The following is a 20,984-nucleotide window of genomic DNA, read 5'->3' as shown; positions in this document are numbered from 1 at the left end:
TAAATGACACATGCCTAATTTGATTTCTCTCGGCCTGATATAAGACAAAAATTATTATTTTTTTCTTCCAGAAAAAAAAAAATCTGCAAGTTAGAAGTGGTTGGAATGGAGATGTGATGGGAGTGCTTAGCCTTTTTTCCTATTGATCTTTCTCCGCTGGTGTGTGTGTGTGTGTGTGTGTGTGATGAGATTCCTGAACCACATAAGACTATAAGCAGCTGAAAGAAGGGAAAATGCATTAACTTTGGGGGGTTCCCTGTTGCAAAGCAGAAATATCTTTTTTGGGGCACTTGAGTATTACAGAAACCCCATATAAAATAAGATATTATCCTGCTGAAGGGCAGAGGCCTAAGCATACAGTATAATATGTGAACAATGGTTATGGTCTCTACACATTCCTGAAGTAGCTTAATTTTCAAACAGTAATGAACATTTACATTTAATCAAATTATACATAGGGTTACACTATCTGGGCTGCCAAACTTCAGATGGTCACTAGGAAGCAGCAAACTCTTACTGTCATTAAACTGTCATCTGGTTTTTGCAATCTAGAGATTTCACCACACTTAACTATGACACCAAGCTGTTGCTCTGCTCAAAATTCTGAAGTGCCTTTTCTGGGATTAGGGCGGGTAGGGGAAGTTGTAGAGACTCAGTTATGCCCATCTGCATGTTAGGCTTTGATGCTTCGTGGTTCTGTTAAATTGGGATCCTGGCTACAAAAGCAGCAGTGAATATGTCTGTCTGTAGAATGCTGCAAGGCTGCTGTTTTTCTACAACAGAACACCATTGTAGAGATTAATCTGGGCAGGTTTTCCTACTAATTGCTCTCAGTTGTGGTTTAGGATCATGCTGTCTTTATCCCCTTTTGCCTGGCACGAGATATGGTTGGTTAAATTCTTTATGCCTCTTTACTGAAATGAACCAAAAAAATGTTATTTTATTCTCAGACTCAGTTTGACTTTCCTCTACAGTCCTATTCCCACTTACCTAGTAATAAGCCCAACTAAACTCAATAGGACTAGTTTCTAAACTGACGTTATAGAATTGCATTCTATGAAGAGACAACAAACATCTGCTCAGAACTGTATTATTTCAAGGTATTCCCTTTTGCTTTTCTCCAGGCCAGCTAATTTCTGATCAAGTGGCTGAGATTGTGTCAAAATACAGCACTAAAATCTACACAACCAAATATGACCACCAGTTAGCAACGCGGTCAGCTAGTGCTACTTTTGATGACAGTTATTTGGGTGAGTACTTGACTCTGAAACAGGAACTGTTTATATTTGTGGTAAGACCAAGCTTGGGGTTCTTCATCCTAACACTCACTGGGATGAAACTTCCCAATACAATCAGTGAAAGTATGGGGGGGGGGTTGTATGTTTGTTTTTGATGTTTCTGAAAGAAGAACCATTCTAAATATAGCCAAATTAACATTGTGCCATATGATTAGCATATTTTTACAGAAGAGTTTTCACTTTCTTTCTTCAAGTTGTGATGCCCAGTAGGAACGAGAGAAATTATTTTCTGCAGGAGATAGTGTTGCAAAATAGGGGCTGATATAGAGAGTCTGTCTGTCTGTCTGTCTGTCTGTCTGTCTTGACCTGATACACAAATGACATCTATCCATTTGTGGATGTCAGAGGGTCACAATATGACTTCTGTTAAGAAAATGATACTTTCAGATAAATCCAGCTGGAATGAATCTCAGAATTCCAGTAATATGAACATTTTTATAGACACAATTACTACTGAAATACACCATACACCATTAGTTATTTATTGCAGAGTGGAATTGTTTTGTACCTGTTTCTAACTTCTGGATTTTGTATCATTTGGATTTATGTTTGTTATCTGTCATGCACACAAACTATACATGGATAAGATTAATGCTATGTAGTTCACTTCCCCACATTCCTAAGAAGTGAGAGATTTAGGGGAAATGTCTTTGTCAATACATAACTTACAAATGTACAAGTAGAGCATAATGGAAACCAGCAAACTTATACAGCTGGTAACATGACCAATAAACCTGCATCCAATTCCTAAAGAGATAAAACTTAACAAAAAAAAAAAGTTATTCAGCAGTAATCAATTCCAGTTCTTTACTGCTTTCTCTGTTCAAATTCAGATTCAAACTCCAATTGCAAACTCTTCCTAGCTACCCTTCTATCCAATCTTTGATGTTTGACAGTGATTGAAGGAAATATTTCAACTATTTCAAAATTCAGGATTAGTTATTAAGTGTGCCAATTCCTAGTAGTGCCCTCAGTTATGATAATCAAGACAGCCTCATCACGCTGCTATGTAAAAGAAAAAGGCTTTGTGTGTCTCTTAGCGGCAAATATTATATAGTAGTCCTCGGTCAACGACGGTAATTGGGACTGGAATTTCTGTTGCTAAGCAATGCGGTCATAAAGCGCAACACCATATGACCACATCACTTAGCAAGATCAATCCCAGCAGTCCCAGTTGCCATCATTAACCAAATCCATCGGTCGTTAGGCAAGGACCCACACTGATCCAAGCCATTCCCAGCTTGGTCCCTCCCAGCCCCAAGCCTCGGTAAGGTAAGGGGCTGCCTTCTCTTGAACTCCCCACACCCACTTATCCCCCCCCCATCTCTGCCCTTTTGGCTGCTCTGCACAGCAACACTGCTCGGAGGCAGTGACAATAGCAGTGACATTGGGCTGAAGGAGAGGCCCAGGATCTTCAGCAGTCTCAGCCGGCTGCCTCTTGCAATGCTTCAGTGCTTCTGAAGGCCTCAGATGCCTTCAAAAGCATCATGAGAAGGCTACATGTGACTTGGAGAAGGGTGCACATGGCCTCAGGAAGAAGGCCTGGCATGGCTAGCGCCTGCCTCGCATAGGTCTAGGCTGGGCATGCCTTAGCAGCAGAAGGAAGAAGATGGTGAAGGACAGCTGGGGCAGCGGGGCTGGCAGAGCACAGGGCAGTGGTGGTGGCTGGGGCTTTGCGCTGGGGTGCTGGGGTGGCTGGCCACAGCACGGGGCTTGATGCAGCACTCCTTGGTGCTGGTGGCACTGGGGCTGAAGTAGAGGCCTGGGGGCCAGCGGCCAGCTGAGACTGCTGAAGGCCTCAGGCCACTATTTCAGCCCCAGTGCCACTGCCGCCACCGAGGAGTGTGGCTGTGCAGGGCAGACAAAAGGGCAAAGATGAGGGGGAGATAGGCAAGTGGGCAGAGTTGAAATTTCCCTGAGGTCTTAAATGCGGGCAATCACGTGACCATGGGGGCACTGTAATGGACATAACTTTGGGGATTGGGCATAAGTACCATTCATTCAGCACTACCATAACTTCCAACGGTCACCAAACGAATGGTCATTAACCAAGGAATACCTGTAAATGTAATGCATATGTATCAGATGGACGTTGGGACATGCAAAGCATCAACTGAGTGGCCAACTCTGAAGTTTGTACCTTTTGTATGTCTGTATTATTTAAAGAATGCAGACTGTATTTAAGCTATATTGGATAGAGAATTCTAGCTCTTCAGTTATATGTTCAGTTTTTTCTAATTTTGCAAGAGAAATAGCACCCCCTATTAATCAACAGTGAGAATGATTTCAGCAGCTTTATGAACAGACTTTTTAAAAAATAGATATGTAAAAATGTCTTTGGGTATGTATATCTACTTTCCCACGCATTATTGAATTATTAATATTAATTCTTGAAATTCTCATTTTCACACTTGACAGGTTATTCAGTTGCTGTAGGGGATTTCAGTGGTGATGGCATAGAAGGTATGTCTTATTCATATTTGCAAAAAAAAAAATCCAGAAACTAATGAGTTTTGAATACAGGAAAGAGATTTGAGGAAGTGCTGAGAAATGAATAATCAAGATGACCTCTGTTGAAATCTGTATCAACTTTTACATGTCTGAGTCTATTTATCTCAGCTACTGTATCTGCCCTTGGGGTTATGAAAGGGTAAAGATCAGAGAAAATTCTTTCTGCTTTCATTGCAGATATAAGTGAGAGGTTTCTGAGCCACATTAGTGATTGTGAAAATGGAAGACTGTTTTGACTGTTAGTGTCATTTCAATATATACTGCCTCTCAGAAGCTTCCTCAGCTAGCCATGGTGATGACAAAATCTGACCTCACAATGTAAGCCTTGTTTTTTTGTCTGTGTTTTCATCACAACATCCCATGCAAGTATATGAGGGACAGAATTTGTGTTGTGATGTAACACATGTTTTATCATTCCCCTCCCTTCTTCCCCCATGGATGCCCATATTATCTTGATGCCCAAAATTTTAAGGAGGCACAATTGGTACTTGCCTTTGAAAGCTTCACTGGATTCCTGCAGAAGCATGATACCAGTATAAGATAATTTCCCCCATGATGTAATTCTACAGTTCAACATTGTTTGAGCAACATGGAATCAAGTCACTCCAAAAAGGCAGTTGTACCCCTGGGTAACAGATGAATTGGACCTACGGAAGTGTGCCACCAACTGTGTTCCTCCAGCTGTGGAATGGGTATCACTGGTGAAGTGGACTCGCTGTCTCTTCCCCACATCATACCTCTTAAATCAATAGAAGAGAATATATGTGGCTCAGGGTTGAACTGTGGAGTTCTTGGGATTCTCTGAGCTTGGTTGTTTTCTTGCAGACATTTTGTTATCTGATAGGTAACATCTTCAGTGCTAGAAGGGCACTCTACCCCAAGATGTTACCTAGGCGGGTAACAAAACATCTGCAAGAAAACAACCAAGCTCAGAAAACCCCAAGAACTCACAGACTTCAAATCTCCTCTTGAAGGTTGGGAACCTTCCAGAGGAAAAATAAAGTAGGCACAGGAGTGAAAAAGAAGTAAATAGTGTACCTATTCAGAAATGACATATGCCATTGGCTCAAACCGGCTGAAAAAAATCAAAGCAAAAGGAAAAGGAGACAACATTTTTAAAAGGAATCTGTGTGTAAGGAGAATTACCTATATATCTTGTTCCCTTTTTGCAAGATTCTTCCAGGCTTCCTACCATTATTTACTGACAGTATATGATATCTATTGTCTTTGTTGCTTTGTATACCTTTATTAACCTATACGAACTCAAGGAATTTGTACTTTGGAACTTCAGTATAAATCCATCCTATTCTAATTAAAATAGTCCTCTTGTAGCTAATGGATAAAATTAATAAGATAAACCTCTGTGAAAATAAGAATAGGATTGTGAACTACATGGGAAAACTTTCTGAAGGACATTGATTCTATCTGTGCAGGTTACTGAAAATTCCTTTTCTATTTTCAGATTTTGTGTCTGGCGTCCCAAGAGCAGCTAAAACTTTGGGCATGGTAAGGAATTTAAATAAGATCATGTTGAATAATTGATTTTTTTTTTAGCAACCATTTAAATGTGCAACAGTACAGAACTTTATTTATATATATTGTGCAGGTGTCCATTTACAATGGGGAAACCATGGCATCCATGTATAACTTCACTGGAGAACAGGTACGACTTGGTTTTTATAAGAGGAAAATATTTTTATATTTATGTCTATCTTTTACCGGGATAGGAATGTTGGTGAAATAATACACAAAATAAGTTAGAACAAAGTAGGAAAGAAAAATATTTTAGAATGAAAAACATGATCATAAGCCAGCTGTAATGATCAAATTCAAACGTCATGGCTATGGTATAACACAATCCTGAGAAAAGAAGTTCTGCCTGGTGATCTTGGCTAAGCTGATGGAAGATGCCTTCCCAGTTTAATGGCTCCTTCTGATTCTAGCCAGTGGAATGGCTGATGGAAGAAGCAATAAATAATGTTACTAATATAATATAAAATAATAATAAAATAAAATAATAATTAGTCTGAACTGGGTCAATGGCAAAACATTATTTTTTACCTCTTACAATCACATATTTGAAAGCATATGTCATCTGATCTAATCACCCGCTCACTGCTGGATTTACAGTATAGGATGCACACAACATATCCCTCACAGATGGCTGATCAGGCTATTCTTCCCGCAAAAGAGAACCCATCATCTTCTAAAGCAGTCTGTTCCATGGTTGACGAGTTCTTATGTCTGTATTTTATCCTAAAGCTTAGCCAAAATCTTCAGCTTTGCAATTTCCAGCCATTTGTTCTGATCCTCCTCATCTGACCCACAGAGAATGACTCCTCTTCTATATCCATATGGCAACCTTTCACACTTTGAAGACAGCCATCATGTCTCACAGTCTATTCTTCTCCAGGCTCTTAGGGGTTTTCAGCTGTGGATTATGACGCCCTGGGGGGTTGTGAGCAAATGCTAGGGGAGGAGGAGGACAGAGTGTAAATTCAAAGGAGGATCTTTGCCAGAACTTACTCCTGTTCTACCCGGTCAACCTGATAACAAAATCAAGGTTTTCTGTAGTTGCTGCTGTAAAGAGAATGACCCATCTAAATTAAATGTGGAACAAGAAATAAGAGTGGCTGTCTCAGAAATAAAACTCACACTTCAGAAATTAAGTGAGACTAAACAAGTTCATCCTTCCTATTAGAAATATGGTTTTAAATTTTATTTAACTTTTATTTTTAATTTCCAATGAAAATGTTTTATTTTGTATAAAGTTGTAAAGTTATTTGCTTTGATAGATTAAAAATTAATTATTGAAACTCAATGGCATATTTCTTATCCACCTCTAACCCCCATTAAATCATTATCCAAGGGGAGGGTGGAATCAATTCATTTATCATTTTAGGAGATCATAACACTGCAAAGTTGAGAAACCTTGCTTGAGGGCATCCATGTTCAACTACAGTCCCTTTTCCACTGTACCAGCCTTACCATTTATAAATATTCTTTACTCCTCTTAGAATTGAAACTCTATGAGTAATGATAAGGGCAGAGAATATCTAGAATGTGATCTGTGTGATTTCTATAATAAGAGAAAACATTATATTTTTCTGTTCTCACAATAAGGCAACAAACATGCAGAAATAACAAAGGAAAAAAGGGTACGACCTAGATAAGATCTTTGAAATATGCATGGCAAGGAAGCTTTTATCAGGCATAAAGCGCTCTCTAACTCCTAATTATTTTTGTTTAATGCAACATTTCTTTTGTTCAACTTTGCTACCTAGATGGCTGCTTATTTTGGATATTCTGTAGCTGCCACAGATATCAATGGAGATCAGTAAGTTATGCTTTTGTTTCGTACTTCCTGAAAAGGAAGAATTATCCATTTCTGTAAAATCTTGCCTAAGGTAAAAATAAAATGTTTGAAAGAACAATGGAAATCTATTAACATGCAAATTTAACTCTCTCTCCTCTCCCCCTTTGGGGGGTTTCTTCTGCTAAGATTGCTTCATATAGTTCTCCAAACGTTTCACACATACCGTATATAATCGCAGATAAGCTGACCATCAAAATTTCAACCAAAATACCATGAAAAATGCATCACCTGCAGATAAGCCGACACTCAAATTTTTAATCACAGCAAGAGGCAGGAAAGTGCAAACTGTTACATCATCATTTCTAAACTGCATGATTTTAAGGCCATGATAAGCCAATCCCAATTTTTCAGGTGTATTTTGGAACCTAACATTCTTGGCTTATCCACGAATATTTACAGTACATTGTCTTTTGAATCCTCCATAGTAGAGCTTCAAATCCTGTGGGTGCAGAAATTATTCCTTTTGATTGTATTTCTAGAGGTTCCCCAGCCTGAATCTCTTCTCATCAGCCTTTATAGGTAGTCTTCACTTAGCAACTGCCTTGTTTAGCGACTATTCGCAGTTACGATGGTGATGAAAAAGTAACTTTACTTCAAAGGTCTGTAAAGCAAAGGAAAGCTGAAGTAAGATCATAAGCACAGTCACGGTTTCACTTAGCAACCGCTTTACTTAATGACCGAGTTGCCAGTCCTAATTGTCACTAAACGAAGGCTACCTGTACTTCCATCCAGCTCTACTATCTTCTCTAGTCCTCCTACTCCTCTACCTCTTTCCTTTCCTTTTTCTTTCCCCATTCACTCCTGGCTGCTGCATTTTTATGACTGAAAAATGTCTCTGGGTTTTTTTTTTTTGGTCATAATGAATTATACCCCCTGTGCAGTCCTAAGGATGTTAGAACTCAGGCGTAAGTACCACTGATGCACTGATTCTCTTGTAAGCTTGTTATGATTTCAGTCTTCCCTACTTTATCATTCTTTTGGCTGCAAGAAATATTATCTGGGATTCAGTCCCAGTCATATGCAGCTCCTTGCATTCTTGGGCTCTTCTTCTTCTCCTCCTTCCCCCAGTCACTGTGGTACTCCATGAAGCATAGTGGGCTACAGTTATGCAGATAACATAGGCAATCTTTGTATTGAATGAACAACTTTCTCTCCCTCTTTCTCTGCCTCTACCCCCAACTTTAGTTACACAGATTTGCTTGTAGGTGCCCCACTCTTTATGGATCGTGGTTCAGATGGCAAGCTTCTGGAAGTGGGCCAGGTGTCTCTTTATCTTCAACAAGCCTCTGGAGGGTTTCGAAGTTCAACCATGAAGTTGAATGGCTTTGAAGTCTTTGCAAGATTTGGCAGTTCAGTTGCCCCTTTGGGGGACCTTGACCAGGATGGCTTCAATGGTAATATATTAGTCGTTGTTGTCGTTACTATTGTATTGATTAAACTTTTTAGCACTGCGGGGATTTAAATTTTTTTAGTTATAGCTCAATTAAACCCTGTGGTTTGGTTCAGGATGGCTGTTTTTGTTTATTGAATGCTCTGATAGGCCTTGCTCTAATCTAGCAAGCAAATGATGTATTTGAGTTAATGTATCTTTTTAAAATACTAAACATTGAAAAAAGTACTGCAGTCATAAAGCATAATATATATTTTTATTTTAACTGCAGAATGGCCTATACTTCTGTATCAAGTACTACCTTATATAGAGCCATCTTTAATTAATAGGATTAGTGTTAACATTCTTTACACTTTGAATTTGAAAATGTATCTTTACAGAGGTAATCTTCAACTTACGACAGCAATTGGGACTGGCATTTCCATCGCTAAGTGATGCGGTCATAAAACACAACCGCATTGCTTAGCGACAGCAATCTCTATGGTCCCAGTTGTCATAGTTAACTGAATCCCAGTCGTTAGGCAAGACAACTTCCTCCCAGTTTCCCACAACCAAAGTCAGTGGAAAAGCTGGCAGGAAGTTGCAAGTCCTAGGCCGGCAGGCAGGTAAATGGCTGCTGCCAGGTGGGGAGGGCAAGGGGGTACACAGGGTTGTCAGAGAGGGCCAGTGAGGGTGCATGAGGGTGCGAGAGGGTGCGAGGGAGGCACAGCATGGGTTGGGTAGGGTGCACACGGGTGCGCAAGTGGCCAGTGCGGTGCAAGCACAGAGGAGCTGGATGAGGGTGCGTGGGTGGGGAGATTTACCCCAGCAACTTGCAACCTTCCCTGCCAGCTTCCCCATTGACTTTCTGGGGAAGCTGTCAGGGAAGATCACAAATGGTGATCATGTGATTGCAGGTCACTGCAACCAGTCATAAGTGTGAACCAGTTGCCAAGTACCCAGATCACGATGACATGATTACAGAGGTGCTGGGATGGCTGAAACTCCAACACCTGGTTGTAACCACCATTCTTTCAGCGCCATCGTAACTTCAAATGGTCGCTGAATGAATGGTCATAGGTCAAGGACTATATGTATGCTCCTGATTTGAAAATATATCTATCATATTGAATTGGCAGTAATCCATGTTTAAGAGGAAGTCCACTGTTCTGAATGGTTTCAGTATCTCTTGCTGACTCAAATGGGTTATGGCAGAACCCGTTGGAATATACATTGGGTTAGTCCAAGTTATGCCATAGCCCTTTGTTCCATAGCCCTGTACTTGTTCATATTTGGAGATGCTAAAGATTTTCTATTTTGCTTGTAGACATAGCAGTTGCAGCACCTTATGGTGGAGAAGACAAGAAAGGACTGGTTTATATCTACAATGGGAGAGCCACAGGATTGAATGGAATGCCGTCTCAGGTCCTTGAAGGACAATGGGCCTCTGAAGCAATGCCACCAAGTTTTGGATATGCACTGAAAGGAGCTATTGATGTGGACAAAAATGGCTACCCAGGTGATATTTCAGTAGTGATAACGGCTTATGTTCAGTGGGGTGCAAATATATTTGCATATATGCAGTGGATCTTCCTCTCACTCCTCTCTATTCCCAATTCACCCTCATATAACCCCCAAATCTGCTCTAGAATGTTCTCTACTCTCTGGAACAGAGTTGAGGGATATTCAGACTCTATTTTGCATTCCATTATAGTTAGTGGACACAACTGAATATAATACAATGCAAGGCTGTGTGGCAAAATAGCATGAAAGAAAAGTGTTCATTGGGTTCTGGTTTTCTATCTCAGTCAGGATAAATGGATTCTCTCCCTTCTCATTAATCCAGAATTCTTACATCTCTTGGGTTCTGCTGTGTTTAAATTCTGGTGGTAATTCCAGGTATTATATAAATTACAGATTCTGTAAAATCTTCAAACCATTTCAACTGTTGTTGATTATTTTAAAATGAATTCTAACACAGTAACATTTCTGGAGGTGTTTCATTTTAAAATAAATATTGTAATTTAATAAAAATGGAAAAGAAACACTGTCTTAAGAGGAAAAGTTTATTTTTCTTTTTAAAATTTGCTACTGATTTTTGCCTGAGTCAGGAAAGAAAATATAACCGAGGCCTTCTTCGTGTACTGTATGTTGCAAATATTTGAAAAGAAAATGATAGATAATAACTGATATTGACAATTGAATGCTAAAGCAGACTTTCCCAAAATCCATAGAAATGGATTCCATAAACAATCTTTGCCTTTGGAATTCAGTGTAGCATCTTGTGGTTGCAGCAAAAAGATCTATTTTAATTTATTTACTTGCAAAACATTAAAGATCATGATAGTAAGCTTTAAACTGTAGCCAAGTGTCCAATCTAAAAATCTACATACAATATTTTTCTACTTCCAGACTTGATTGTAGGAGCTTTTGGTGTTGACCGAGTTGCATTATTCCGGTAAGTATCCAGGAGAATATTAGTGGAGAAGCCCAGTTCATGTCAGCAGCTAGAGAAGAAAGAAACAGCTCTTATTACAATGGGATGCATGCTTGAAACCAGGCCTCATTCACAACCACTTGTCTCTGGGAAGCTCATAAGTAGAATGGGAGGGCAATAGCATCTTCTCACTTACATTTTCTTAGCAGTCTTTACTGGGAGATACACTGTCTCTGATTCAGAAGATCACGTATAGCCATTGTGACTAGTGACTTTATCTGTCATAAATTTGACCCATTCTCTTTAAAGCCATCCAGGTTGCTAGCTATTCTTGTATCTTTTTGGAATGAATTCTACAGTTTTGACTGTGAGCTGGAAGGAAAATATTAATTTTCCTGGAATCTCTCCCCATTCAACTTCATTAGCTGACTTTAAGGTCCAGTACTGTGAAAGTAGGAGAAAACTTCTCCTCATTCTCCTTGTCTACTCTATGCATAATTTTCAATATCTCTGTGGAACTTGTTACTTTTTTCCACCTAAGCAAAAAATCCCCCAATTCTCATAGCAGAGCTGTCCAACCACTTGATTAGTTTGGTTGCCTAATTCTGTTTAGAATTCTTGCCTAAAAGATCTTCTTTGTTGCTGTTTTCTACCTTCTTCTTCAAATCCCTTTTCCCAAAAGTGTTATAATATACAACATCATCCTTTATGATCTACTGATTCATGCAGGTGCCCCTTTCTGTTTCTTTGTTCTTTTAAAAGGGCACGGCCGGTCATTACCGTAAATGCTGGATTAGAAGTTACCCCAACAATTCTAAATCCAGAGAACAAAATCTGTGAAGAAAATGGTCAAAAGGTTTCTTGGTAAGTTCACTAGATTCTACATTAAGTATTTGCAATTAACATTGTAAGTCAGATGAAGGGACCAGGAGCGTCTTTAGCTGATGAAAGTGAATGATGCAAGAGGGAATGTTTTCACCATGCTTCTTAGCCTTATCCCAGGATTTAAATGCATTATTTTAATCGCAAGAGATTGTTTCCTTATATCTGATTCTGAGTTTCCCTTACTCTAAAGCAGGAAACTATGCTGAAATCCTTCTTTATGTTTATAACATTGTAAAAGGCTGCTCCAAATGGGAAAGGAATTAGATTCATTGTGCAGGATGTAAAGCCTCATTTGAATCCTGGACAGTTTCACAAATCTGAATTCTAAGCCTTTTCTTTAACAATTGCAACAAAACTGACGGCTAACTCAGAAAAGTAGTACTCGGTGGAATGGTGTAAATTTCCCCATTCCTTTATCTAATCATACCCACCCCAACCCTTTGGATTAGATTTATAAGTATGTGAAAATCAATTACAGGTTTCTTGAGCCCCCTCTCTATCTCAAATATCCAACACATCTTAGACTCCTCAAAGTTGATTGAAATTAAAAACTGAGCTAAAACTAGTGTCTACTTACTGAACAGTTCATTTAATCTAGTAATAGAATATATTTAATAATTGAAAATTGAAGAAATGTTAAAGAATTATTTTAAAACTAAATTCAATGACTCTTGGAACCAAGGATCTCACTGGAGTTGGATCCTAGTCCCAGCTATGGAAGTTTGACCTGAGAGCACATGAGAATGCGTACCCTTTCAATATTTGTAGATTTACATCTTGCAACTTGGCCTGTCTTTTCCAAAAATCTATTGTGTTTTAATCATTCTTTAATTTCCTCCTCAATAGTTTTAAAGTAAAGTTCTGCTTAAAAGCTGATGGCAAAGGAAATCTCCCCAGGGAACTCAGTAAGTTCTGTAGATTTGTTTTATTATATATCTAAGGTAATAGTTTAACACACTTGTGTGTTCATACTATAAACTGTCAATCCTTAAACTTTGAGGGCTAGTCCAAGCTCCACCAGTATAAGGCATAAACAAAACCACTCAATTCTGATCTTGGGCTGAAGTTCTACCTAGAATGTGGGTGATGGCTTTGTGCTTAATGCTGGCCAGAAACAGACTTAACTTAGAATCAGCATGAGCTTTCTGGCAGACAACATCCATCTGGCCTCTGATACTGATATTGAAAGCTCAGGATTAATTATTTACCAGACCATGAACATTGGAATTGAGACTGCACTAAATAGCTCAGTGCTGTGGTCATCCATACTTGCTGCAAATGTCTGCCAAGACGGGAACATTCACATGTGCATATGAAGTCCACGCTGGAACATAGTTCTCAAACTGACAGATCACAAGGAGTCCTTTAGCTCATTTTCTGTACTTAATCCAATCACTCCAACCTGAACATGGGCAGGATCACAAACATAAAGGCAAGCAGGTACTGCCCCTCTTCTCCCTAAGTCAACTTTCCCCAGCCCAGCTAGGATATGTCACCAGAGCAGAGTAGGTGAGGAAGGCATCTGGAGGGTCACGCAGGGTGCCCAGCACCAACAGCTGTCAACTCAAATAGCCTCTTTGAGGCTACCATCCTCATAATGATGATGAACCCGCCATCCCTCATCCTTGGCCGAACCTGCTGTGGGTGGTGGAAATTGCAGTTCAGCATCATCTGGAGGGCTACAGATAATGGAGTACACTGTAATGATTAAAAATAAGTAGAATTTGTTTCAATTAATGAAAAGTTTTTACTGTTGTGGCATTTAGGCTAATGAACTAGTCCTCATGGGGCCCTCATAATAATTTGAGACCTCTGCACTAGAGGATACACCTCATATTTCACTGTGAGAACAAGGCCTCAAAGTAAACATCTAAAAAAGCCCTCTAAGATAACTAGCATATAGGGCAAGAGCAGTTGCCAATGTATTTGCCTTCTCCTGCAACCACTGCTAACTCACATCTCCCATTATGAATAGTGCTGGATCTCCCTTGGATGCTTCTCAGAGACAGCTTTTCTAACTTCTGAGAAAAACACCTTACCAGCTGTTGCTGCAGGGAACACACAGATCTAAAGGCTGTCTTACTAAAATGCTTTTGTGTTTGGTGATAGCTTTCCATGTGGAGCTTCTGTTGGACAAACTTAAACAAAAAGGTGCCATAAGGCGAGCTCTGTTTCTCCACAACAGACAACCTGGTCACTCAAAGAACATGACTGTCTCCAAAGGAGGTCGAAAGAGTTGTGAAGAACTTGATGCTTTTTTAAGGGTAAGAATGCACAACTGTTCTTTGCCCTGATCCAGTTTTTCTTTTATACATATGGTTTACCTTAGCAGTTTCCAGTATCAAGAGCCAACTTAATTACTTGCACATTACTTACCTTTACCATAGATATTTTCTCCTTATATTTTTAAATTGAATGGCTATGTCCATTCAAAATGTCCAAATGTGTCCAGCTGTAAATAAAATGGAACATAGCCCATGTGGATGGTTACATTTCTTCATCCAGTGTTTAGAGTCAAATATTGGCTTTTGAATTGCCTTGATTCCATACAACAATGGAGGATCACTGAAATTTCCACAATGGGGGAATGGACTGTAAAGATGTCAGAATTGCCAGAAATGGCACAACAGGTCTGTTTGGTCAGGGATTAAACAACAAGTACTTTTATAAAAGACTGGAAACCTTTTATGGACTTTTTGCTGAAAATGGAAAAAAAAAAGTGAAGTGATGATTTATAGTTTTGATGATTGAAAAGAATTAAGTAAGGGGTTGAAGAGATTTTTGTAATACCAAGTGGGAGGAGGGATAATGAGTTTATTTATAAAAAGGTTGGAAGTTGCTTATTTTTTCTTGTTTCTTTAACTAATTTTCTTTCTTATTCCGCTTTGCTTTTTTGCATTTGCATTTTCTTCTTTCTCTTTATTTCTTTCTTTTCTTCATGTTTTTTTCTTTACATTTGTTTTTTACTTATGTAAATATTCTTAATAATAATAATAATAATAGGAGGGAGAGGAATTGCCTTGATTCCAAATAGTTTTGATTTCGGGTTATTAGCATGGGCCAGTTTCTTGATTTTTATTTTTTTAGATGTGCTTGCCTCCACATCTTCTTTTAAATATGTTATTGAAGTTATCCTACTTTTGTGATGCAATCCAGAGAAAACTAAATATGTAGAAACAAGAAACATTTTACCCATTGATCCCACTGGTGCGTTGACTCATTAATCCCTCTGGAACTTTAGCATGACAAACTTCTATAGTTGATGGTTTTTCTCTTTACCACTCGGCTAACACAATTCTTACAGACAATCGCATATCTTTGTGGTAGACTTTTGTAGAGAGCAATGGAAATCACCATGGAGAAACTAGGCAGAGACAACATATGCAAAGACATACTTTAAGCCCAGGAAACAGAAAGGGTGACAAAATAACTCACATTGACTCCTTTCTAATTCACCAGAGTATAAGAGGGAGGGAAGGAGGAGAAAACTTAGTCAAGCTTTCAACATTCTGTTACTAGAACTTGTATCAATAAAGCAGAGTTCCAGTCAGACTTCTGTTTCCTGACCTGGTTTGCCTCAAAGGGCTGACAACATTTGATAGAAGTCATATTCACTAAATTCTGCAGTTCTGATTATTATTATTATTATTATTATTATTATTATTATTATTATTATTTTAAATATAACCCCCATTTTCTCCCTTTTAGGATGAATCTGAATTTCGAGATAAGCTTACTCCAATTACTATATTCATGGAATATCAACTGGATTACAAAACTGCTTTGGATTCTACTGGTTTACAGCCCATCCTCAACCAGTTCACTCCTGCAAACGTTAGCAGACAGGTATAAACCTGGGAGATGTAATACACTTTTTTTTTTTTTTGGAGCCAGCAAGGTTTTTTTTAAAATGTTAATTATGTGATTATTTTAGGAAATATACATATTTTGAAAATTTCAATGTATTTATTCTTTGCATGTTGTATTAGAGTGGAGGTTGAGATAATCCTATTTCTAGATCTCTGAAAAAGGAGATCCTTAACAAGTCTATATTTTCCCCAGATCGTAGACTTCTTAAGGAGGGATATTAACTTTTTTTTTCCTTTGGGTTAGTTTTTCTGACCAAATTCTCCAGTTGCACAGATTTCTCTTTTTAAAAGAAATAGTAATTCTTGGCTATCACGTTCCTGCTTTCTGAGTTGGAGAGCAGAAGAATACTGTTTCTTGAGCCAAGCTACAAGCACGAAGTTGGTATTTTGCTACTCCTCCCTACTGCAAAATTGATTCCCACAAGAAAAGGTTTCATAGTACTACTTAAGTTTAGCACTAAAGTAAAATGAAGGTGAGTTGCATCAGTTATCAGTACTCTGACAAAGCGAAAACAAGGAGTCAGGTATTTTGTGTTTAATTTTAATTTTTCTCAAATTCAGGCTCATATTCTTTTGGACTGTGGGGAAGACAATATCTGCCGTCCAGATTTAAAAGTGACCGTTGATAGGTAAATTCTGATGAAGAATTGATTTATTTTAGATGTATATAACTATGATTAACAAATGAGTAAATAAACACAAATGTAAAGGCTGAGGGCATAAAAACTGAGATTGGCAAGGCAGGACCCAGTGGTTCTCAAGCCAGAGAGAGATGTTAGGTTCATGTGTCTTGGCAGCTGCACTCAAGCCATCAAGCAACCAGCCAAGTATCTATTAATTTGGAAGTGTGGGAGGAAGAAACTCCAGAGAATAGATTATAAAGTCTCTGACATTCTCTACACTGCAGTGGGCAATCTGTTGCAACAAGAGGCTTCATTCTTATCTGCAGTAATTATTCTGATCTAGCTAATTCATGTCTGGGAAATTTCTGCCAAGCTAGCAGAGTGCTGAATTAATGGAGAAATGTTTGGAATTCTCTGATTTAGTGCCGAACTTCAATTTGGCAACATTGACTCATTTCAGCATTTCATACCTTAATTTTTTAAAGTGGGAAATGAAATACTTTTTAGCCCATGCCCACACCCCCTTCACTTTTGCCTCACATGAGTAATAAAACTAGGAAGCTTTTATTTAAATATGATTTTCTGTTTTGTTTATACTGAGAAACTCTGCTGATTGCCTTCCTAACAACAAGACAATATATCATTTTCAGAACAAGTCATGATGTTAAATCATAGATAGCTAGAGTTAACTATAGTTTTCTGCTTTAGATGTCCAAGAAACTATAATTAGAGACTTTATGATTTAAATTAAATTAAATTAAATAATTAAATTAAATGAGAGAAATTTAAATAAATGCATTCTTGGTCCCAAAACTTATTTGTATCTTAGTTTCTTAAGCCACAGTACAATCATCCAAATGTGCAACTATTGCAGTATTTGTAAACTACACCTGTTGTGATGCAAGAGATAAAATGAATTTGAGATTGAACTGCAAGTAGGCAATGAAGTATATTTAAAGAAAGTACAATTTTTTTAAAAAGTCATTTTGCCAAAGGAGAGGAAAAGGGCAATAGAGACAAGTTTTATTGAAATCTTTTTTTTCCCCTCTCCATGTAGTCTCTCCATGTAGTAACTTTTAATGTGCATATTATACACACACACACACACCCCACCACCACCACAAACAGGAATCTTGAATCTGCAGGAAGAAGAACTGATACAGAGAAGAGGCAAAATTTGGAATATGATAGGCAATTAAAGGGTTAAACTCTGTCTTCCTCCTGTCATTTCTCTGACCTACATTCATTTATCTTAGATTGCTTTAGCTTAAAAAAACAATGAAAGGGGCAAAATGTGTTGGGACTCAAACATGAATTTGTGGGTAATATAAAAGTGGTCTCCATAACTTTATTAATTGTTCTTAAGCATAAAGATGGCTTTGGGTACTTTTATCTAGCCGAGGATAGTGCTGTTCATATATGTAATGTTTTGATAGAGTAGAGAAGATATTCAGATGCTGTGATAGGTCTATACTTACAAAGATTAGAACAGTGCAGGCAGTGGTATTCTCTTGAGGCTGTATGGAAGTGGAAGTTGCACTTTGAAGAATCCAGACAGAAAGAGTATTGACACTTTTGAACTTTGGTGTTTGAGACAACTCCTGGGAATACTGTGGACAGTCAAGAAAACAAACCAATGGATCATTGAACAAATCAATCCAGAGCTCTCACTCAAGTCACAAATGACCAGACACAAATTATCCTACTTCAATTATGCAAAGACCTAGCTCTCTAAGGAAGGCTCTAATGCTGGGAAAGGGGGAAGGAAAGAGAAGAAGAGGATGACCAGCAGCAAGATACTGTAGATGGACTTAAGTACAGTGGCGATGGATGCACCACTGGAGGACCTGAAAGACCAGGTCAGGGACAGATCGTCATGGAGCAAACCTGTCTATCTTGATGGCACATAATCAATCAAGCCTAGTATCATACACTTTTTTTAAAACTTAGGATGACTCAAAGTAGCAGAATTCAGGGGTCTTGCATGGTTCAGATTCCCTCTTCTATAGCAAAGGATGGCTGTGTTTTTACTTCTTTGGGAGCTTTCAGAAAGCACCTAATTGCCTGTTAATAGAAATAGAAAGCTAGAAAAAGCTCTTCATCTTCTCTCATTGTTACTGGTTGTTATCAAATGTATGAGAACTTACTGTATCACTGCCTGTGATTTTTGCATTTATATTTGATGAAAATCTAGTCTGTTCCTGTGCTTCAAAGTACTTCTGAAAAGAACTCTACTTCCAAGCTGACATTAGACTACAGGTCTTACATATTTGGAAAAGTACGCTGTTCAAGAAGGCTCACTTTTATTTTGTCTTGGTCTTTTGCAGTGATCAGAAGCAAATCTACATTGGGGATGACAATCCATTAACCCTAATTGTCAACACCCAGAACTTAGGCGAGGGAGCCTATGAAGCTGAACTCTTTGTAACCATCCCACCTCAGGCAGACTTCATTGGTATAGTTCGCAACAATGAGGTAAGTCCTATGGGACTATAGTAGTGATCTTATTGCTGATACTTATTGGAGCAGTAATGCAGAGCTTCAGCTTATGCTTTCAGTACAGAAAGTCCCAGGGTCAATTCCCAATCCAGCTATTCTTCTGTATATTGTGTGAGAGCTAGTTCTTATATAGTCAAAAGTAAACAGCCTGATAACAGATCAGCCTGTTACCCAAACACAGATGGAAACATGGCCTCCTTCCCCAAAGAGATGACCAGCCGATTACACTGTTTGAGCAGAGGATGCAAATTTTTTTAGTCTTGACTTCACTAAACATTGGTCTCACGTTTGATATACCGCAGTTCCCAGAACTGTTTTGTAATGGCTTCATAACTAAACCTATTTATTTGAGCTTTTCTGCCTTTGAAAAGCTATTACTGGGTTTTGGTTTGGTTTGCTTTACATTGTCACCCAAGGGAAATGTAACATGTTGGAGTTTTTGATATTAGGAGCCTGGATAGCTGCAAAAAGAATATAATGAAAGGCTATTGCAGCAAAACCTAAACATTTAGCAGAATGTTTAGGGGAAGAGGTCTCTGTTACTTCTGAATGTCTGTTAAATCCAAATTTACAACATTGGCATCTATTTACAAAATTTTACATATTTGCCTAATGAGGTAAGTATAGTGATGACTGAGATTGTGGAAACAATGTAAATATAAGTGAATAATTTAGACTATGGACTTTATCCCCTCTTTCAGGAGAAAGAGCAGATGCATATTTTTTCTGTTGCCTCTGAAGGCCAGTAAATGGGTCCAATTAATTTGATATGTTACTGTATAATGATTATGTTATATATAAACACTACCTGGTCTACCAAACAAACTATTGTATCTTAGCAATTTATTTTTGGGAAAAAAATGGTATTCATTGCAGGCTCTTGCAAGACTTTCATGTGCATTTAAGACTGAAAATCAAACTCGGCTGGTTGTCTGTGATCTTGGAAATCCTATGAAAGCAGGAACAAAGGTAAGAATGAAATCAACTGCTTGTTTGCTGTCTTTGGAAAAAGAAGGGGAGAACCTATGCATAGGATAGGGCTTGCTAGAATGAGATCAATGTTTATAAAAAACAGCATCACGCTTTGACTCAGAGCCAATATCCAGGCTTCAGTCTCTTTCTGGATGTTGCCTATTAAAATCTGTATATCTTCTTTTGTGTTAAAGCTCTCAGCTGGTCTTCATTTTAGTGTTCATCAACAATCTGAGATGGATACTTTTGTCAAGTTTGATCTACAGATCCGTAGGTAAGGAACATTTACATTGTGTGTTTTATTATTATTAAATGTGACTGTTTCTAATTATTGTTATTATTAATATTTTAACATATGGATAGCCCTATGTTAAGAGATTAAAATATATGAGCTTAGTATTTTATTCTTAAATATATATATTTCCAATTTCATTTCATTAACTTTCCTTTTGAGCCTTTTGGGCCGTTAGTATCAGAACTGGAATATTTCAGGGTGTCCTTTTACTTGATAGATTTGATGGTCTTTGTATTGAAAGAGTTGGTCGTTGACTCTGTTCTAAGCCGTTTTGTAAGATGGCACCCAGACTAGCTGTTAAGTGATTAACTATGGTATTACTGGTAGGAATTTTAGTGCATGTTTTTAATTTGGGGTATAATAGCTCATTAGTGATAGGAAGGAAAAAATGAAGTATAGAGTGTGGGGATGGAGAGTAGAAGAGAGAGTGAAAATAAGATAATGGATCATTCATGATGAAGGAGACTGTAATGGAGGTCAGGAAAGAGTGAAGTCAACATTAGTCCTAACGGTTACTTTGGCCTTTGCCCAGTTGCAGCTCATGACCCATTTATGCCCTACCTAGACCAGGATACCCTGGCAATGATTACTCACACCCGAATCACCAATGGTTGGACTACTGCAATACGCTCAGTGCGGGGCTGCTTTGGAGTCACTTCAGAAGCTGTCAGAATACAGCAGCTAGGCTGTTGGTGGGACAAGTCTGTCACAGTAGAATAACACCTATTTTATGGTGGTTGTACTGGCTACCAATAGCTCTCAAGCCCAATTCAAAGTACAAGTGTACTGCAGGTTCAGTTGGCCCATTCCTTCCTTGCATTTTTCAAGGCAATTAAAACTGTATTTTTCT

The 20,984-nt window shown here is 38.3% G+C and overlaps 1 protein-coding gene across 1 annotated transcript in view; it reads left to right on the top strand.

Annotated features, from left to right (window-relative positions):
• The window catches only part of ITGAV (integrin subunit alpha V), a 72,912-nt gene that overhangs the window by 41,434 nt on the left and 10,494 nt on the right, over positions 1–20,984 (top strand). The window contains exons 7-22 of the mRNA XM_007422655.4: positions 1,125–1,250; positions 3,717–3,761; positions 5,272–5,315; positions 5,416–5,472; positions 7,094–7,146; positions 8,371–8,579; positions 9,882–10,073; positions 10,967–11,012; positions 11,754–11,855; positions 12,723–12,781; positions 13,986–14,140; positions 15,585–15,722; positions 16,307–16,374; positions 18,696–18,843; positions 19,744–19,836; positions 20,034–20,113. Coding sequence (XP_007422717.1) covers positions 1,125–1,250; positions 3,717–3,761; positions 5,272–5,315; positions 5,416–5,472; positions 7,094–7,146; positions 8,371–8,579; positions 9,882–10,073; positions 10,967–11,012; positions 11,754–11,855; positions 12,723–12,781; positions 13,986–14,140; positions 15,585–15,722; positions 16,307–16,374; positions 18,696–18,843; positions 19,744–19,836; positions 20,034–20,113 — 1,615 coding nt within the window. The remainder of the gene's footprint in view (positions 1–1,124; positions 1,251–3,716; positions 3,762–5,271; positions 5,316–5,415; positions 5,473–7,093; positions 7,147–8,370; positions 8,580–9,881; positions 10,074–10,966; positions 11,013–11,753; positions 11,856–12,722; positions 12,782–13,985; positions 14,141–15,584; positions 15,723–16,306; positions 16,375–18,695; positions 18,844–19,743; positions 19,837–20,033; positions 20,114–20,984) is intronic.

This window comes from Python bivittatus, unplaced genomic scaffold (assembly GCF_059951505.1).
Source record: "Python bivittatus isolate LINGU-HERP-01145 unplaced genomic scaffold, Pbiv_v1 ctg000200_np1212, whole genome shotgun sequence".
Classification (NCBI taxonomy): Eukaryota; Metazoa; Chordata; class Lepidosauria; order Squamata; family Pythonidae; genus Python; species Python bivittatus.
The sequence above is the reverse complement of the archived record's forward strand: the minus strand, read 5'-3'. Positions and strand labels throughout refer to the sequence as shown.